This window comes from Myotis yumanensis, unplaced genomic scaffold, assembly GCF_028538775.1.
Source record: "Myotis yumanensis isolate MYYU_CA2020_CCGP unplaced genomic scaffold, mMyoYum1.0.hap1 SCAF_17, whole genome shotgun sequence".
Classification (NCBI taxonomy): Eukaryota; Metazoa; Chordata; class Mammalia; order Chiroptera; family Vespertilionidae; genus Myotis; species Myotis yumanensis.
In genome coordinates this window covers 29,737,309-29,754,846 of record NW_027223768.1, presented here as the reverse complement: position 1 = coordinate 29,754,846, position 17,538 = coordinate 29,737,309, and the positions used below count along the sequence as shown (strand labels likewise).

The following is a 17,538-nucleotide window of genomic DNA, read 5'->3' as shown; positions in this document are numbered from 1 at the left end:
CCTCCAAGCCCTAGGTAACCAATGTTACTAATCTAGATTGTATCTTTCTGTACATTCCTCCATTTGCATATCATGACACTCAAATATACAAACATATACATAAAAGGTGATCGTCACTGTTTGTTTTACACAAATGGGATAATATTTCGGCTATGAGATGTCATGAAAGACAAGTGAGGAGATATATAGAGAGGAATGCAAACCTCTCTCTGGGGCAGGAGACAAAATGCTTCCCTGAGGAAGTGGTATTTAAGCTGAGCCACAAGGATGGTATTATAGACCGCGCTGTTTCCCCCACAAAATGTATATGTTGGAGGTCTTAACCCTCAGGACCTTAGAATGTAACTATATTTGGAGACAGGATCTTTTTTTAAAAGATAATCAGTTAAAATGAGGGCATTGGGATGGCCCCTTCTCCAATATAACTGGTGTCCTTATACGAGGAGGCAGTTTGGACACTAACACCCAGAAGGACAATCGTGGGAAGACAAAGGGAGAAAGTGGCCATCTACAAGCCAAGGAAAGAGGCCTTAGAAGAAATCAACCCTGTCTACATCTCGATCTCAGATTTGTAACCTCCAGAACTGTGAGAAAATAAATTTTGATTGTTAAGCCAGACGGTCTGTGGTACTTTGCTGCGTAGCCCTAGCAAACTACTATGGTTGGATAGAAGTCAATCACTGCAGGGACACAGGGAAAAGAGTGCTCACACATTGCTGGTGGAAATATTTGTTTTAACACCCTTCTTGAAGACCAATTGAGCAATAGTTATTAAAAATTTGTTTCCAGCCCAGCTGGTGTGGTTCAGTGGTTGAACATCGACCTATGAATCAGGAGGTCAGAGTTCAATTCCCAGTCAGGGTACATGCCTGGGTTGTGGGCTCTATCCCCAGTGGGGGCATGCAGGAGGCAGCCAATCAATGATTCTCTCTCATCTTTGATGTTTCTATCTCTCTCCTTCTCCCTTCCTCTCTAAAATCAATAAAAACATATTTTTTTAAAAAAGTTTCCAGTTCTTTTGTCACTACAACAATGCAATTAAACACACGTACACACACACACACACACACACACACACACACATTTATCCTCACTTACTAAATAGGGCTTTTATTTCCATAGACAAATTCCCAAGAGTGAAATTGTGGGAGCCAGATGGTAAAAATATGCTTTTCTTGTGGATTCCCGAGAGTCCTATTGTTCCTGCGATTACACTATAAAATTGCTGCTATCAAAATATTTCATTTCCTAAAACTCAAGTAGCATATTAAGTATGAAAATCAGTTAGAAAAATCACTGTCAACAAAATAAAAGGTAACGAAATTCTGTAACCATGCAGATTGTATTCATTTTCTATTGCTGCATAACGGACTACCACAAACTTCTCGGCTTAAAGCAACACACGTTTATTGTTTCACCATTTCTGTGGGGTCAACATCCGGGAACAGCTTAGCTGGGTCCTCTGCACGGCTGCGATCAGGTGTTACCTGGGCTGTGTTCTCATCTGGAGGTTCACTTGGGGGGAAATCGACTTCTAAGTTCCTTTGGGGGTGTTGGCAGAATTCAGTCCTTTGTGATTGGAAGACTGAAGGCCCCGGCTCCTCGCTGGCTGGAGGCTGGAGGTCACCTGCAGTTCCTTGCTGTGTAGTTTTCCTCGATGTGGCTACTTACTCCATCAAGCCAGCAAGAGAGCCTGGGAAGTGGGTATGCTAGCCGAGACTAAGTTACACAATATAATCACGGAGTGGCATCCCATCCTGCGATTACAAGCAAGTCACGTGTCCTGTCTATACTGAAGGGGAGGGGATTATGCGAAGGTGTGACAGAGATCATGGCAGTCACCTTACAATCTGTCTGTCGTACAAGTTTAAAACCTTCCTGGCCTCTGAGTGAAGACACATACTTCTCCTTCCTTAGGACTCTACTAATCAGATGAATCAGTGTGCCTGACTTCCCAGAACAAGTCAGGAAAGATTCCTGGTCTTTCTTGGTCCCTTCCTAGACTTTCTATGGCTTGATGTTGCTTTCCCTGGATTGGTTACAATTAAATCAAATTAGCAAATGCTTGTTGAATATCTTCTAAGTAACAATCTTTTCAAAGGTTGTGAAGGTCTGAGCACTTTCATATTTTGAGGCTACTATTACACTAAAAATTTGGAAGAGATACCCAATAATGGTTATAACATTTTTGCATATTTTAATGGGAATTTTAGAGCTGAAAAGATACAATATCTGAAATAAAAAATTCATGGGGTGGACCTAGTAGCAGAACCAAGTTGAGAGCAGAAGGAGACAATTAATCTAGATATTGTCTAATCTGAAAAAGAAAAAGAAAGAAACTAACAGAGCCTTAGGAATCTAAGAGACAATATCAAAAGGGTTGATATACAGGAAACTAGAATCCCAAAAAGAGAGAATAGGGCAGAAAAAATATATGAGGAAATGATAGCAACAAAACTTTTCATACTTGATGAAATATATAATGTATATATTCAAGAAGCTTAGCAAATCCCAATCAGGATAAATACAAAGAAAACCACATTGAGTCATATTACAGTTAAATTGTTTGTGACATGGCTTCCAATGACCCCAACCTTCTGATGTTCATGTCCTTGTATAATCTCCTCCCCTTCTGTTCAGGCTGAATTTTGTGACTTGTTTTTGATGAATAGAATACACAAAAGTTATGGGATGTACTTCTATGATTAGGTTACCAAACTCACTTTTCTCTTGGTAGTGAGCCCTTCTCTCTCTCTCTCTCTCTCTCTCTCTCTTTCTCTCTCTCTCTCTCTCCCCCTTCCTCCCTCCCTCCTTCCCTCCTTCATTCTGATTTTTTATTCACAGAAACCGTCACTGGTTCGATTCCCAGTCAGGGCACATGTCCAGATTTCGATTTCAGTCTCCAGTTGGGATGGGTACAGGAGGCAATCGATTGATGTTTCTCATGTAGATGTTCCTCAATCTCTCTCTCCTGTTCCCTTCCTCGCTCTCTAAAATCAATAAAAAAATATTTTTTTAAAAAAGATAAACTAGGAGATTTCATACCCACCAGAAGTGCACTACAAGAAATGCTAAAGAAAATTAATCAGACTGAAAGAAAATGACACCAAAGGGAAGCTTCAGATCTTTGGGAATAAATTAGGACCATTAGGAATTGTAAATATCTAATACCTATTAAATATATATATATATGACTATTAATTTATGTAAAATAAAGATGATTGTTTAAAGCAAAAATTGTAGCATTATTTTTGGAGTTTATAATGTATGTATACAGATGTAATACATAAGATAACTAGAGCATAGAGGGTTAAATGGACCTACACAAATGAAGATTTATACATTTTATGTGACATGATGCATTAAATCCAAATAGACTGTGAAGAGTTAATGATGTGTATTATAACCTCTGGCATGAACACATAGAAAATAATGCAAAAAAGTGTAGCTAAAAAGTCACTTTATTGTTACATGCTGCTGAGGCAGCTCTCACTCCTGACAATCCTATAAATAAGTGATATCTACAATGTCCTGTCCTCAACAGCCCTGCTCAGCATTTTTAGACTCATGCCAATGGCTTCTTTTCTGGAGTCAATCTATCTCTTCTTTGGTCCTCCTCCTTTCCTTCTGCCTTCTATGTTTTTTAAAGCCAATAGATAAATAAAAATATAATTCAAAAATATTAAAATAATCCCAAGAGGTTAGGAAGTGAGAAAACAGCAAAACAAAACAAAAGCAGAGGAGACAAATATAGAATAAACTAGAGGCCCGGTGCACGAATTCTGAACAGGTGGGGTCCCTCGGCCTGGCCAGTGATCTGGGCCGATTGAGGCCATCTCGCCCAGTCCCAATCAAGGCTGATCAGGGCCGGCCAGCTTCGGGGGTGGGAGTGGGGGTGGGGAATGACCATGGGAGGTTGGCCTGCCATGGGAGGTTGGCTGTGGGAGCACACTGACCACCAGGGGGGCAGCTCCTGCATTGAGTGTCTGCCCCCTGGTTGTCAGTGCACATCATAGTGACTGGTCATTCAGTCGACCAGTCGTAATGGTCACTTAGGCTTTTATATATACTGGGGTATGGAGGTCCCTCAGCCTGGCCTGCACCCTCTCACAATCCAGGACCCCTCAGGGGATGTCTGACTGCTGGTTTAGGCCCGATCCCTCTCACAATCCGGGACCGCTGGCTCCTAACCACTCGCCTGCCTGCCTGCCTGCCTGATCACCCCTAACCACTTTGCCTGCCTGCCTGCCTGATTGCCCTTAACTGAATTATAGGGCCATTAAGCCTACCTTCTTGATATCATTCTGGTATGCAAAAAAGGGCACTGATCAAGAAACACTGGGACCCTATAATTGGAACTGGATATATAAAAAGATTTGGAACACCTTCATTCCCACTCCCACTGAGTCTCTCTTACTAGCCGAAATGTTGGTTTTTGGGTTGTTGTTTGTTTGTTTTTTTTAAACCCAAGCAATTCTCCAATTCTTAGCAGACACTGACCAGACATCCCACAAATTTAACTCAAATCTGACACTGTCTACCTGGAGATAGCATCAGATCCCACAGGTTAAGGACTCTGTCAAAAGTCCAATTTAGGGAACAAAACTTGGCCTCACTGAATAGGGCTTCAGAAAATATTTAAGCAACTCCAGATGAAAAATATTCAAAATCCGTAAGGTAGTTGATTAAGATACAAAATGTTGTAATTGGTTGTTTTCTTCTACATACGCAGAACGTTTAACATAAAGAGCTTTTTTATGTTGCCCAAAATGAAAGGTGATATGGAGAACAAACATGAATACTTACTATTAGACTTACCATTTAAATTTACTATAAACTTTATGAATTAAATATACCCACTAAGAACTTCATGCCTCTCAGCCGCCAAGACAAATAAAAAACACACCCTCTGGCAGGCTGGCAGAGCCTCAAAGACTGCACTGAGCAGTCAGGCTACACATCTATGAGAATCAGGATGGGAAGAGGTGACCTTTGAATACCTGGGGGAGGCAAGCGCTGCCATTTATGGGCCCATAAAATGTCTCCCTCTACAGCTGGTTGTAAGAACAGCCACCACTGGAAATGCCCACAGAGGAGGGTAGCCCCAGAGGAGAGCCAGGCTTCAGTGAAGGCAAAACTTGGAAGTGAGTTCCCAGTGAGAGCTGAGACAATGAGAGAGTTTGTTTACTCTGTGGACTAGCAGTTCCTGAAGACGCAGGGAAATGCTGTGTGGAGAGGTGGGAAGTAAAGTTTAAGGTCAGGTCAAGGACAAGAAAGTTTAGCACTGATGAATGAAGACAGGGATGAACGGCAGGGTGAATTTGATCCTGACAGTCTTGTGGAGGATGACAGGCATCTGGCTCACCCTTGGGAGTGGCATCTCCAGGCCACTCTATAGCACCCCAGACTTTGGGCTCACAGCGTGAGCTCCTGTCACTTCCAGCAACGCCCGTATCTGTTTACCTACTCACTCTATGTTCATCGCAATGACCCTAGTCTGCGCTCTTCAGAAAAATAGATTTTGGACATATAATCTACAGCTTTTTGTATTCTAGGCAGTTTGTCTCTAAAAATTAGCCATGCATTCCTCATGGTGCTTAAATACCCATATAAGAAGAATTTCTCTGCAGGATAATTGGCAAAGAGGTCACTCAAGGTGGTAGACTATAGATAATTTGTGTCTAAATGTGGTAGGGCTCCTTTACAGAATTTCCTTTGCTATTTGAAATGTAAATTTATTCTGTCTAAAAAGGCAAATTCAATTTTCGGTGCAAAAATGGAATTATTTTCTAGGTAAAACTTGCCTTCTTTTTTGATGCTCCCTACTGTGATATCCTATTCACCTGAGAAATAGATCAAAACCTGGAAGCAGTTAGCAAACTTTAAGTTTCTGGAAGAATGCTTCTCAAAGCCAGAGCCATTCTTCTAAAATGCAACAACAACAAATACCTTACTTAACTGCCTGAGTTATAAAATGTCTTTGTGAAAACTCTGCAAAAGAATTTTAATAAACAGTCAGAATTGGGTAGGACTTTTTTTTCTTTATTCTTAGTGTACAGAGCATCAGAATGCATAAGACCAGGCAACAGGTGAAGATTTGTTCTTGAACAACCCCTGGATGCCTACTGATTTGATACTTCAAATTACCTTAGGTTCAAGGTTGGGAAGACTTTTCTTCCTGCTTCAAAGCCCTTCTGTATCAGTCTCTTACTGACGTGTCTTGAGATAATATGATAACAAATGCAATCGGAACTAAGAAAGAGGAGGGCGTGTTAGTATTTCAAAAGCAATGTCTCTTTGTAAGGATCCTAATTTTTAAAAATAAAATATTAGGTTAAGACAAATTACCAGGGCCTCCTCATACTTGTTATTGGCCAAGAACGTTACTCTCCAAAAAAAAAAGTTGGGAAAACTTCAGAAAATCCTCTTCTGACTGCATTTAAAATGTATTGCCTTCTGTGCCCCCAGTATATCAAGGTTTTAATATAAATTTACTCATCCTGGACATCTACCACTTGTTCTTCAGGCCTCAATTCAGAAATCAGGTCCTACAGAATCCCCATTCTGTGGTGCCATAGCTGTGGAGCCTTAGCCTTGTCAGCCATACTTCATGGCCTGTGGACTTCTCAGACTGACCTCACTAAGGGAGGGAGAGGTGTTCTTGTAACCATAATAATAGGATGGACTCCTTTTTTTCTTGAAAGAAAATACTTTAAAACTGTCATTTTAGTGGTCTCAGCTTAACTAATGTAAGAGCCCTTTATTACATCTGAAAGGCCCCAAGAGAAAATATAAAAAGGAACTAAATACTCTACAATTTAAAATGATTTGACTCCAAGGAGCGTGTGTTGTGGAAGGCAGCCCATTTCAAATCCCATGTAGTCAGAAAATGCCCTTCATTATTATGGCTTCTGATTTACTTGTTCCAGAGAATCAATGTTTCTTTGGGGCAGTATATTATCTAATATAACATTTAAATCACAGTTCACGTGGGTCAGGATTACAGTAATGGGTGGGATAAGAAAGTACTGAGTTTAAGTCACGGAGAACAATGCTTACCTTTACTTCCAAAATTTAATTTTATTTACTATTTAGGTTAGAAATACTGCAAGGAGATGGGTTATAAACAGATCAAATATATGCCAGTGTGAAAATCAGGGCTTAATACTATTTATAAATAGTACTATATTAGTAAAAACTTACTGCTAAAGTTGCAAGTGACAGAAATCTACCTTGAAATAGATTAAGAAAGTAAGAGGAACTATTAGAAGACAATGGGATAGTTCAAAGAATTAAAGAAAAAGCCACAGGGAACAGTCAATTTCAGGGACCTCAGGCTAAAGAAAATAGAAGCTTCTTGCCTTTAAGTTTCTCTCCCCTGCCCCCCACACCTCATTTCACATCTCTCAGTTTTCTGTTTATCTTCATTCTCTATTATTGCAAGTTCCTCTCTACTCCTTTCAGCTTTACTAAATAATAAAGAATAACACAGACCAGTGATTAACCAATAGAGCGACGCTTTGGAGAATAAAGGAGGGTAGGGACAAGGTGGCTTAATTGGTCTTGAACTGGAAGTAGAGCACATCTTCTGAGACTAGGAAAAAGTGAAAAGGGGATACTTACAAATAAGTTTGTAGAAAAGGATGTTTGGACAGTTAAGGTATTTCTTACCTGCAAGCCCTGAGAGCCACAAATTTGGCCTATGCTAAATAAAATGGCATTATTCTGATAACCGAAAGTAATGGACATAGATCAGGATAGCTAAGAGACTCCGTATCCAAAGGGAACGAGGGGCTAGACCAGGGGTGGGCAAACTTTTTGACTCGAGGGCCACAATGGGTTCTTAAACTGGACCGGAGGGCCGGAACAAAAGCATGGATGGAGTGTTTGTGTGAACTAATATAAATTCAAAGTAAACATCATTACATAAAAGGGTATGGTCTTTTTTTTTTTTAGTTTTATTCATTTCAAACGGGCCAGATCCGGCCCGTGGGCCGTAGTTTGCCCATGGCTGAGCTAGACATAGCACAGTAGGTAACAGTTACTTTTTAAAAATCCTGTTTATATCCTAACTAGTAGCCCTGTGCACGAATCCGTGTCCCAGTAGGTTGCTGCTGCCCTCCTGTAGCTCCCTCCACCTCCCTCCCCATCCCTTCTTCCCACCTCATAGCTTGCTGCCCTGTCCCCTCCTGTAGCTCTCCGGCAGCATGCTTGTACCTTGCTGGCCCACCCTCCTACTGACCCGTGAACTGGTCGTGATGCACTTGGTTGTTACACCTCAGGGCATAACTGCTAATTAGCATATTCCTCTCTTATTATATAGGATAAGTTGAGATTCTCCAGGGAACCTGTTTCTTTGTATTGTTATTTCTAGAAATATTTCTATTTAAATAAAGAACCATTCAGGTTGCCATCTCCTTGGTCAGTCTGGAGAAGCTCTTTGATTTTATTTCTAATCTATACATTTAATAATTATTATTATCTTGTTACAGAAGACTGGAGAAAAACCAAGCAACGCCCAGAGAAATGGAGTTACACTGTTTATTACACCGGCGGGCTCAGAGAAAGATTTCAAATTCTGAGCAAAGCAATAAGCAGGAGTTTTCTTTTTATTAAAGCTTAGTAGATACCTCGCTGGAAGTCTGTGGCCTTGAGCACAATATAGTTCTATTCAGTTAAAAAAATACATCTGGCATAAGAGTATGGGAGTATCAGTCCCTATCTTACAAGGTCAGACAGCTAAGTTTACCTTCCCTGTTATTCAAGCAAGCGAAAAAGCAAAGTTAATTTACAGAATAAGGGACCTTCTAAAAATAGTAGAGTTGACTCACAGAACAAGGGACTATCTACAAAGCAGAGAATTTCAAATAGCCGTTTTACAAAATAGAGGTTACTATGGTTAACAGTACAGTTATACAGTTTGGTTCTACTTCTCTGGGAAGGCTCTAAATGTTGGGAAAGTTATAGGAAGGATTAGCCTTTTAGCCTTCTTAATCTGAATAGTTACTATGCGCCAGCGACTGTGTTTTTGTCACTATTTATACTTTATTTTGCACGTTACATTTAGATCACTATCTCCAATCTTCAAGAAAATATTTTTGGAGCCCCCTAATCTCATGAGCAGCATGTTTCTGAAACATTTTCATATTGCTTTCTAGGATTATTTTCACATATCGATGTAATGTTAGGTTGCTTCCATTTCAGAGGTCAGCGCAGCTAATCTTATCTTCAAATATTCAGATTACCTAGAGTTCCCTATAGACTGATTTTAATGAATATGTTCTTTAAACACCTTTTAAACAGGAACAATTAATTCGTGAATTCTATTTTCTAATTTGTAAAACTAAGGGGAAAGAAGTGAAACCCCAGACAAGAAAAGCTGAAGGATTTCATCACAACCAAACCAGTATTGCAAGAAATGTGAAAGGGACTTCTTTAAGGAGAAGAAAAACAATAAAAAATATGAATAAGAAAATATCACACACACAAAAAAAACCACAAAGTTTTACTAATGAAGGGAAACATGTGATAAAAAGAATACCTTGTTAAAAAAAAAGAAAATAAGTGAATGAGTTAGTCAAGAATACTGTGTATCAAGGGCAAAGGTAAATATAAACTTTAGACTTTTCACTATCTAGACTTAAAATAAATTTAGCCAAATAAATCATTACAAATGGTAATATTCGAGGGTAAAGAAAAAAGGGGGTTACCAGACTTCTAAAGTTCCTTTCAACTCTTAAGATTATGGTTTTCCTTAAAGATCAGTGGCTTTAAAACAAAAACAGAAGGCTCTATAAGTATGTTTGGGCTGTCCCTACCAGACTGAGCCTCACACAAGTGGCTCAATGTTGGGCGGTCTCCTGGCCATGCTGCACAGCATCACCTGACTCTGTTTCAGAGTTAAATTTCTCCTGAGACAGGCACTTCTAAAGTAATAATGAAGGAGGACCAACGAGTAAATCAATAAACTCTACAGCGAAAAATTGGTATCATAAAGAAACTCCTATGAGCCTGGATAATACGAGTAAAACAGGATTCTGTGGAGGTCCTTCCTGTGTGCCTAGCGTAGTTGGTGAATCAAAGTGTAGTCTACAATTACTGCCCTGCTTAAATTTGTTTCCTTTTGTAAAATGAGGATGACACCCCACCTTCTATCTTTCCTCTTCCATTCTACTTCCCAACTTCTATTAGCTTTTAACTTTAGCTGTAACTTTACTTTTACACTTTTTAATGTTATTTTTAACATCACCGTCTAACTTTTTTAACATTGTTTTGTCTATCAGTCAATTCTTTAAACATTTGTTTTCTCAAAACCATAATATATACACATGACGAGAGTCCAACTGTGTGAAGGTATACATAAAAAGATAGTTTCCCTTCCATCCCAGACTGATACTCCATCCCAGAGGTAAAGGACTTCTATGAACCCTCTTGGAAATGGTCTGAGCGTGTGTGGCAGCTATTCATATATTTTATGTGTGTGTTAGAAAGGAGATGGCGACATACTACTATGGTTTGAACGTTTGTGTTCCACCCAAATTCATATATTGAAACCCTAACCCTCAAAGGTAATGGTATTTGCAGGTGGGCTTTTGGGAGGTGCTTAAATCATGAGGGTAGGACTTTCATGAATAGGATTAGTGCCTTATAAAAGAGGCTCCAAGAGATACCTGGCCCCTTCTACCAGGTGAACTTACAGGAAAAGTCTGCAACTCCGTAGAGGGCTCTCAGCCAACCAAGACCTTGGGCTTCCAGCCTCTAGAACTGTGAACAGTAAATTTCTGCTGCTAATAAGCCACCTAGTCTGTGGTACTTTGTCACAGCAGCCTGTGCAGACCAACTAACACACACACACACACACACACACACACACACACACAATTATACATGAATACTGTATTAACTATTGGCACATCGATTTTTTTCCCCTTAAAATATCAAGATTGTTCTATATTGGCATAAGTAGATATGCTTCAATCTTTTTTCAAAGGTTACTTATAGTTCATTGTGTGGGTGTATATTGGTATTAAAGACTAAAAACTAATCATAATAGTAATGTTAAAAAAAAGATGAAAAATATTTTGATACAGAATATTTTGTGAGCAAATCGGTGTCACAAACAAACTGTTTGCACTGAATAACATTACCTTCTTCGCTGCACCCCAAATTGGGAATTCCTTTTGGTGTTGAATTGATGCCAACGGCCTTTCCATTGACAATGCTTAATAACTATTTGAACAAAATTTCCCTACTTCTCTATTTCAGTCCTTCATCCCAGGGAAACTGCTCTTACCAGCATCATTCATGACTCATACTTGCCTAAGCACTGTACACACACGTACACCTTACCTCACCAGACTTACCTGCTTCCCTGGCCTGTGGATCTCTCTACACCTTTGGTTTCAGGAAGTTAGTTACACCTTTCCTAGTTTTCTTATTTTTCTCTGTTTCTTTTACGGATTCCTTTTTCTCTTTGTGGCCCTTCAATGTTGGTGTCCCTCAGCTTTTCATTCTCAGCTCATATTTCTCATTTTACATGCTTTTCCTGTGTAATCTAGTTAGGTCTCAAGACCTTAGGTCGCTATAATCAATTAGTAACAAATCCCTTTCTCCAGTCCTGATCTTAATTATATATCCAACTGAATGCTGGATTATCTCACCATGGAGAATATATCTAGAAACTAATTCATCTTCTGTGTACCTCACATTGGTAAGTCTTCAGTATTTACCTCCTGTTGTTGATACAATCATCCACCTAGAAGGCACCAGTTTAGACTACTCCCTTCACTTTTCTTGTTCATATTCAACCAATGCCCAAATTTTGGTAATCACCTACTAAATGTTTATCTCTATCCCTGCTTCTATCCTTGCTATCACTGCCGTAATTTAAGTCTTATCATTTCTAGACTACTTCAACAGCCTAATTGATTTCTTTGCCAAATTCAATTTCCATCTAAAATATCATTTGAGCCAAATCACTCTCTTGCTTAGATCCCTCTGGTTCTTTTCCATTACCTGGAGAGTAAATTGCTTAACCCTATGACTGCTCTAAAGGGCTTTATGTAGGTCAGCCCTTGCCCACCTCTCCAGTCTCATCCTGAATTGACTTCATGCCCCAGGAATACAAAACTATTTGTAGTTTCCTGACACAATTCAAGGTTCTTTATATTTTTTCACACTTTTCTCAAATATTTTACTCAATATTTTCCCCTATAACTTGAGCATATTATGTTCTAAGAAATATTTGACTGCCCAAAATTATAAAGATAACATGAGTAGGCATCAAGGTTTCTTGTTTTACACATGGATATTCAATTGACCCAACACCATCTATTGAAACGTCCTTTTTTTTCCCTCCACATTTGTACACTGTCACTTTTCCATAAAATATTCACATAAGGATTTGTTTGGGAACCCTATTCAGTTCTATTGGTTTACCTTCTTTTTTAAAATGTTTTTTTAAACTTATTTTATTTTAGAGAAAGGAGGGGAAAAACATGGATGTGAAAGTGAAACATGGATCACTGTCTTTCCCATTCACCCTGACTGACAGGGGATCGAGCCCACAACCTGGGCATGTGTCCTGACTGGGAATGGCGACCTTTTGGTGCATGGATGACACACTCAAACAACTGAGCCACACCAGGGCTCCATTGGACTATTTTCTAATATCTGGTAGTATAAATCCTCCAACTTTGTTGTTCTTCCAGATTGTCTTGGACTATTCTTGGTCTTCTTAAGTGTCCATATAAGTTTGAGAATCAGCTTATCAATTTATGTGCGCATGCACACATGTACACACACACACACACACAAACACACAAAACCTGCTTTGATTCTGTTAGGGATTAGACTAAATCTACAGATCAATTTGGGGAGAACTGACATTTTTACACTATTGAGTCTTTTGATCTATGACCACAGGCCACATATCCAGTTACTTGTGTCTTCTCTAATTTCTCTGAAGACAACACATCTTTCTTTAAATTTAATCCTAGGTGCAAAGGGCTGGATGCTGCCCCAAAGACATTAGGTCCTAATATCTGGAACCTGGAAATGTTACCTTATCTGGAAAAAAAGGTCTTTGCAGATGTGATTACATTATAGGTTCTTGAAACAAGGGATGATCCTGGATTATCCAGGTGGGCCCTAAATGCCATTAGGGTCTTTGTATGGTAGAGGAAGAGGGAAATTCAAGACACACACAGAGAAGGTAATGTGAAGATGGAGGCAGAGATTAGAGTGATGTGGCTTCAAGCCACGGAATGCCAGCAGACACCAGAAACTAGAAAGGGCAAGGAAGAGATTCTCTTCAGAGGCTCTGAAGGGAATAAGACCCTGCCTTCTTGGTTTTGGACTTCTGGTCTCCAAAACTTTTGAGAGAATAAATTTGTTTTAAGCCACTGAGTTTGTGGTAATTATAGCAGCCATAGGATACTAGTATGCTACGTATTTCATATTTTTTATGCTAGAGGCCTAGTGCACAAAATTTGTGCATGGGGTGGGGGCGTCCCTCAGCCCGGCCTACACCCTCTCCAATCTGGGACCCTCTCAGGGGATGTCTGACTGCCTCTCGCAATCCGGGACCACTGGCTTTTAACTGCTCGCCTGCCTGCCTGCCTGATCACCCCTAACCACCTCTGCCTGACTGCCTGATCGCCCCTAACTGCTCCCCTGCTGGCCCAATCGCCCCTAACCTCCTCTGTCTTGCCCTGCAACCGGGACCCAGGATTCCCTCCTCTGGCCAGTCACAGGCACCCAGGACCCGGGCTTCCCTACCTCTGGCCAGCTGCAGCCTCAGGGGCCGTGGGCAGGCAGCCTTTCCCGGGCTGCAGCCACAGGCACCTGGGACTGTGGGGTGGGCGGCTTGTCCCTCCCCTGGGCCTCAGCCTGGCTGGTCCCCATTCCTCTCTCGCGAGCTCATTTGTGTCTGGCTGGTCCCCATTCCTCTCTCACAAGCTCATTTGTGCCTGGCTGGTCCCCATTCCTCTCTCCCCAGTGTTCTGAGTAGTTCTGACGCGAGGGCGCGAGGGTGTGACGACCATTTGCATATTAGCTCTTTATTATATAGGATTTCTTTTAAAAAATTCATTTTCTAATTGTTCAGTGCTTGTATCCTATATAATAAAAGGCCAGGGACCATAACCGTAACAACTGGAAGGGCCGCTCGACCAGTCGCCATGAGGTGCGTTGACCACCCCTCAGTCCCTCCACCCTGGCCTGCGAGTGGTGGTGGGCAGGGCGGCGAGTGGTGGTGGGAGGAGCGATGAGCGGCGGCAGGCGGGGCGATGAGCGGTGGCGGGTGGGGTGGTGAGCGACCAGCAGCTGCGGGCAGAGTGACCAGCAACGAGCGGTTGCGGGCGGAGTGAGGAGCGGGGTGGTGAGCCACGAGCGGCAGTGGGCGGGGGTGGCGAGCGATGAGCAGTGGCCGGTGGAGTGACAAGCGGAGCGGTGAGCGCTGAGCAGCAGCGGGCGGGTTGGCGAGCGACGAGCAGCGGCGGGCGGGGCGGCGAGTGACGAGCAGCAGCGGGGGGGAGTGACAAGTGGCGGTGGGTGGGGTGGTGAGTGACGAGCCGTGGTGGGCGGTGCGGTGAGCGATGAGCGGCTGCGGGCGGTGCGGCGAGTGACGAGTGGCTGGGGGCCGAGTGACGTGGCGGCAGGCGGAGCGACAAGTGGGGCGGTGAGCGTCGAGTGGCTGTGGGCTGGGCCGCGAGTGACCAGCGGCTGAGGGTGGGCTGGCAAGCGACGAGCGGCTGTGGGTGGGGGGGCAAGTGATGAGCGGCTGCGGGCAGGGCGGCGAGCGACAAGCGGCTGCAGGCAGGACGGTGAGCGACGAGTGAGTGGCAGCAGGCGGAGCAATGAGCGGCGGCGGGCGGAGCGACGAGTGATCAGTGGCTGTGGGCTGGGCCGTGAGCGATGAGCAGCTGCAGGCAGGGTGGTGAGCAACGAGCTGCTGCGGGCAGAGCGACGAGCAGGGCGGCGGGCAACGAGTGGCTGCAGGCTGGGCCGTGAGCGACGAACGGCTGCAGGCAGGGTGGTGAGTGACAAGCGGCTGTGGGCAGGGCGGCGAGCGATGAGCGGCTGTGGGTGGGACAGTGAGCGACGAATGGCGGCGAGTGGAGCAACGAGCGGCTGTGGGCGGGGTGGTGAGTGACGAGCAGCAGCGGGCAAGGCGGCAAGTGGCGGCAAGCGGCGGCGAACTACTCGTGCATGATTTCGTGCGCTGGGCCTCTAGTATAAAAATATAATTGAACTTTATATGCTGACTAAATCCAGCAACTTGCTAAATTCACTTATTAATACTGATAGTCAATGGGTTATAATTTTACATATAGACTGTCATAATTTCTCCAAATAACACATTTATGTATTTCTTTCCAATCCTTATATACATTTTTTCCTTGTATGTTTGCTATCGCTGAGATGTCCAGTACAATACTGAAGTATATCTTCAGTATTTTGATTTTGGAACTATGAGAATGTACCAGTATTATCTGTTCCAAATTTAAAGTACAATGAAAATACAAGAAAAAAAAATTAAATAAACAGCCAAACAAAATAACTAACACCCTTCTAATTGACAAATGAAAAGCCCTTTTCTTAAATGCTTAACGTGACTGCCTTATTGTTTATTAACCCTTTCTTAAAGCTTTCTTCTTCCTTGTTCAGAGTCTTCTATTCCTTTAACCCAATAGACATTCCCCAAATTTTCTCCTTAAGTCGTTTCTTTTTCTAAACTGTCCTGTTAATTATTGGGAAATCACTTTAAGGCCCTTTATTATTCTTCATAATCAGGCTATGTTCCCATGTTCCTTTTCTTCAGGGGCAAAATAGAAACTTTCTTTTCTTTTTAAAAATCCTATAACCTACCCACCTCCCTCCCTGAGGTCCTTCTCTTAAGAGTGGAATGCAGTCTACCTTGCTCTGCCTTCTTTGCTGTACTAAAAAAAAAAAAAAAAAATGAAAATAAAGGTGTAATCTTTTTACTTTAAGGGTTTTATTATTAATAATGATCTTTTAATTATTAGCCCCAATCTTTAATGTTGTGCATATAACCGTATGCAGAAATTCTTTTCTGTGGAAAAGTGGGTGTTACAAAGTTGGGTGTCAGAAAGCTGGCTGGCTGAGAGGCCTCAGAGTGACATTTCTTTGTAATTCACTCAATTCAGAGTCTGGCCTTTGTGTTACAGGACCCAAGATGCTGAATCATGTTCATCAGAAGCTCGTGTATAAGACAGAAGTACCAATGCATTAATTGACAGTGAAAAATATAACTGTCAAGGAAAATGGCTATTCATTTCATTTGGCCAGGGCATTCCCTCCTTATAGAAAAATCCTATGGGAATTAAAATAATATTCAGAACTGTAGTTGTTTAATAAAAGGAATAGAATAAAAAGGTTTAGTTGTATGATTTAAATATTAAATGGAATTCTATCAGGCTTTGATAGAGATGAAACCATCTCCATTAACAGAACCAGACAGATTTTGTACTGCCCGGGAGATTTTCCCCTTTAGACAAGGCTTCTGCCAAATATTTACTTCCCAGGCTTTTCCTGGCTCACTGCCTGATTTCTTTGAGTGAAGGCTTGCTCCAGTCGGGAGGAGGGGTGGGGTACTTCTGGTTTGATCCACTCTGCATTGGCCTAAAAGAGAATTCTTCCAGGGCAATCTTTTTAAGTGTTTGGGAAATACCTTACTGTTGACCCCAACTACTACTCTTGCATATACCTCTGCCTAGTGAATGCTCACAGCTCACACACTTACTCATGAGGGAAGAAAGAAAGAAAAAAAATCATCAACAGGCCCCAACACCAGGCAGCCTGGCACGTGGCCAAGGCCCTCAAATCTGGTGAAGGAAAAACGCAGTTCCCTGTTCCTTCTGCCCTCATGCAATTCAGAGAAGCATTACAGAGCACATCTCCTGCCAGGCTGCAAGCCCTGCCAGAATGCGGCTCTTGCCTCACCTCTGCTTCAGGGCTCCGCCCTCCACAGCTCGGCCCCAAGCCCTGACCACGGGGCAGCAGCACCCACTGGGCAGGCGCCAAGTAGGCAAGAACCCCGTCCTCATGTCACCACTGACAGCCCCCACTCCCAAACTAATGCAATAGCAAAAAAGGAAAGAAAAAAGTCAGAAAAGGAAAACGGGGGTAAAGGCTTAAAAAAAAAATAAAACTCTTAGCAAAATAGAGCTGCATTGCTCAGCACTGGCAACTCAGCTCGGCACCATCGGTCTCTTCCTGGGAATCAGGCCCCCGTTCAGGGATTAAGAAACAAAAACTGCATTTAAAAAAAAAAAGAAAGAAAGAAAAAGAAACAAAAACTGCGGCGTTCCGGCCTAGTCTGCTCGGCCCGATGGGCCTGGGAACGCGAAGGTCGCCAGCTCCACTGACCGACTCCATGGCGGGCCGAGCGCGCGCCACCAGCGGAGGGGCCCGGAAACCGAGCGGCCGGCCCGCCGCAGACCCTGACGAGGGCCGGGCTCTAGCCGGGGCCCACCGGACCCCGCAAACCCCTCGGAAAAGGGGGGGGGCCGCTCC

At 42.5% G+C, this 17,538-nt stretch overlaps 1 protein-coding gene across 1 annotated transcript; it reads right to left on the bottom strand.

Moving 5' to 3' along the window:
• Positions 1 to 13,533: 13,533 nt before the first annotated feature.
• On the bottom strand, positions 13,534 to 17,400 carry LOC138996162 (putative uncharacterized protein ENSP00000383309). Its single transcript, XM_070397114.1, has 3 exons — positions 17,392 to 17,400; positions 16,966 to 17,064; positions 13,534 to 15,231 (listed from the first exon to the last, which is right to left on the bottom strand). Exons 1-3 carry the CDS (start codon positions 17,398 to 17,400, stop codon positions 14,104 to 14,106), a joined length of 1,236 nt encoding a protein of 411 aa, XP_070253215.1. The 3' UTR covers positions 13,534 to 14,103.
• Between the last annotated feature and the right edge of the window lie 138 nt (positions 17,401 to 17,538).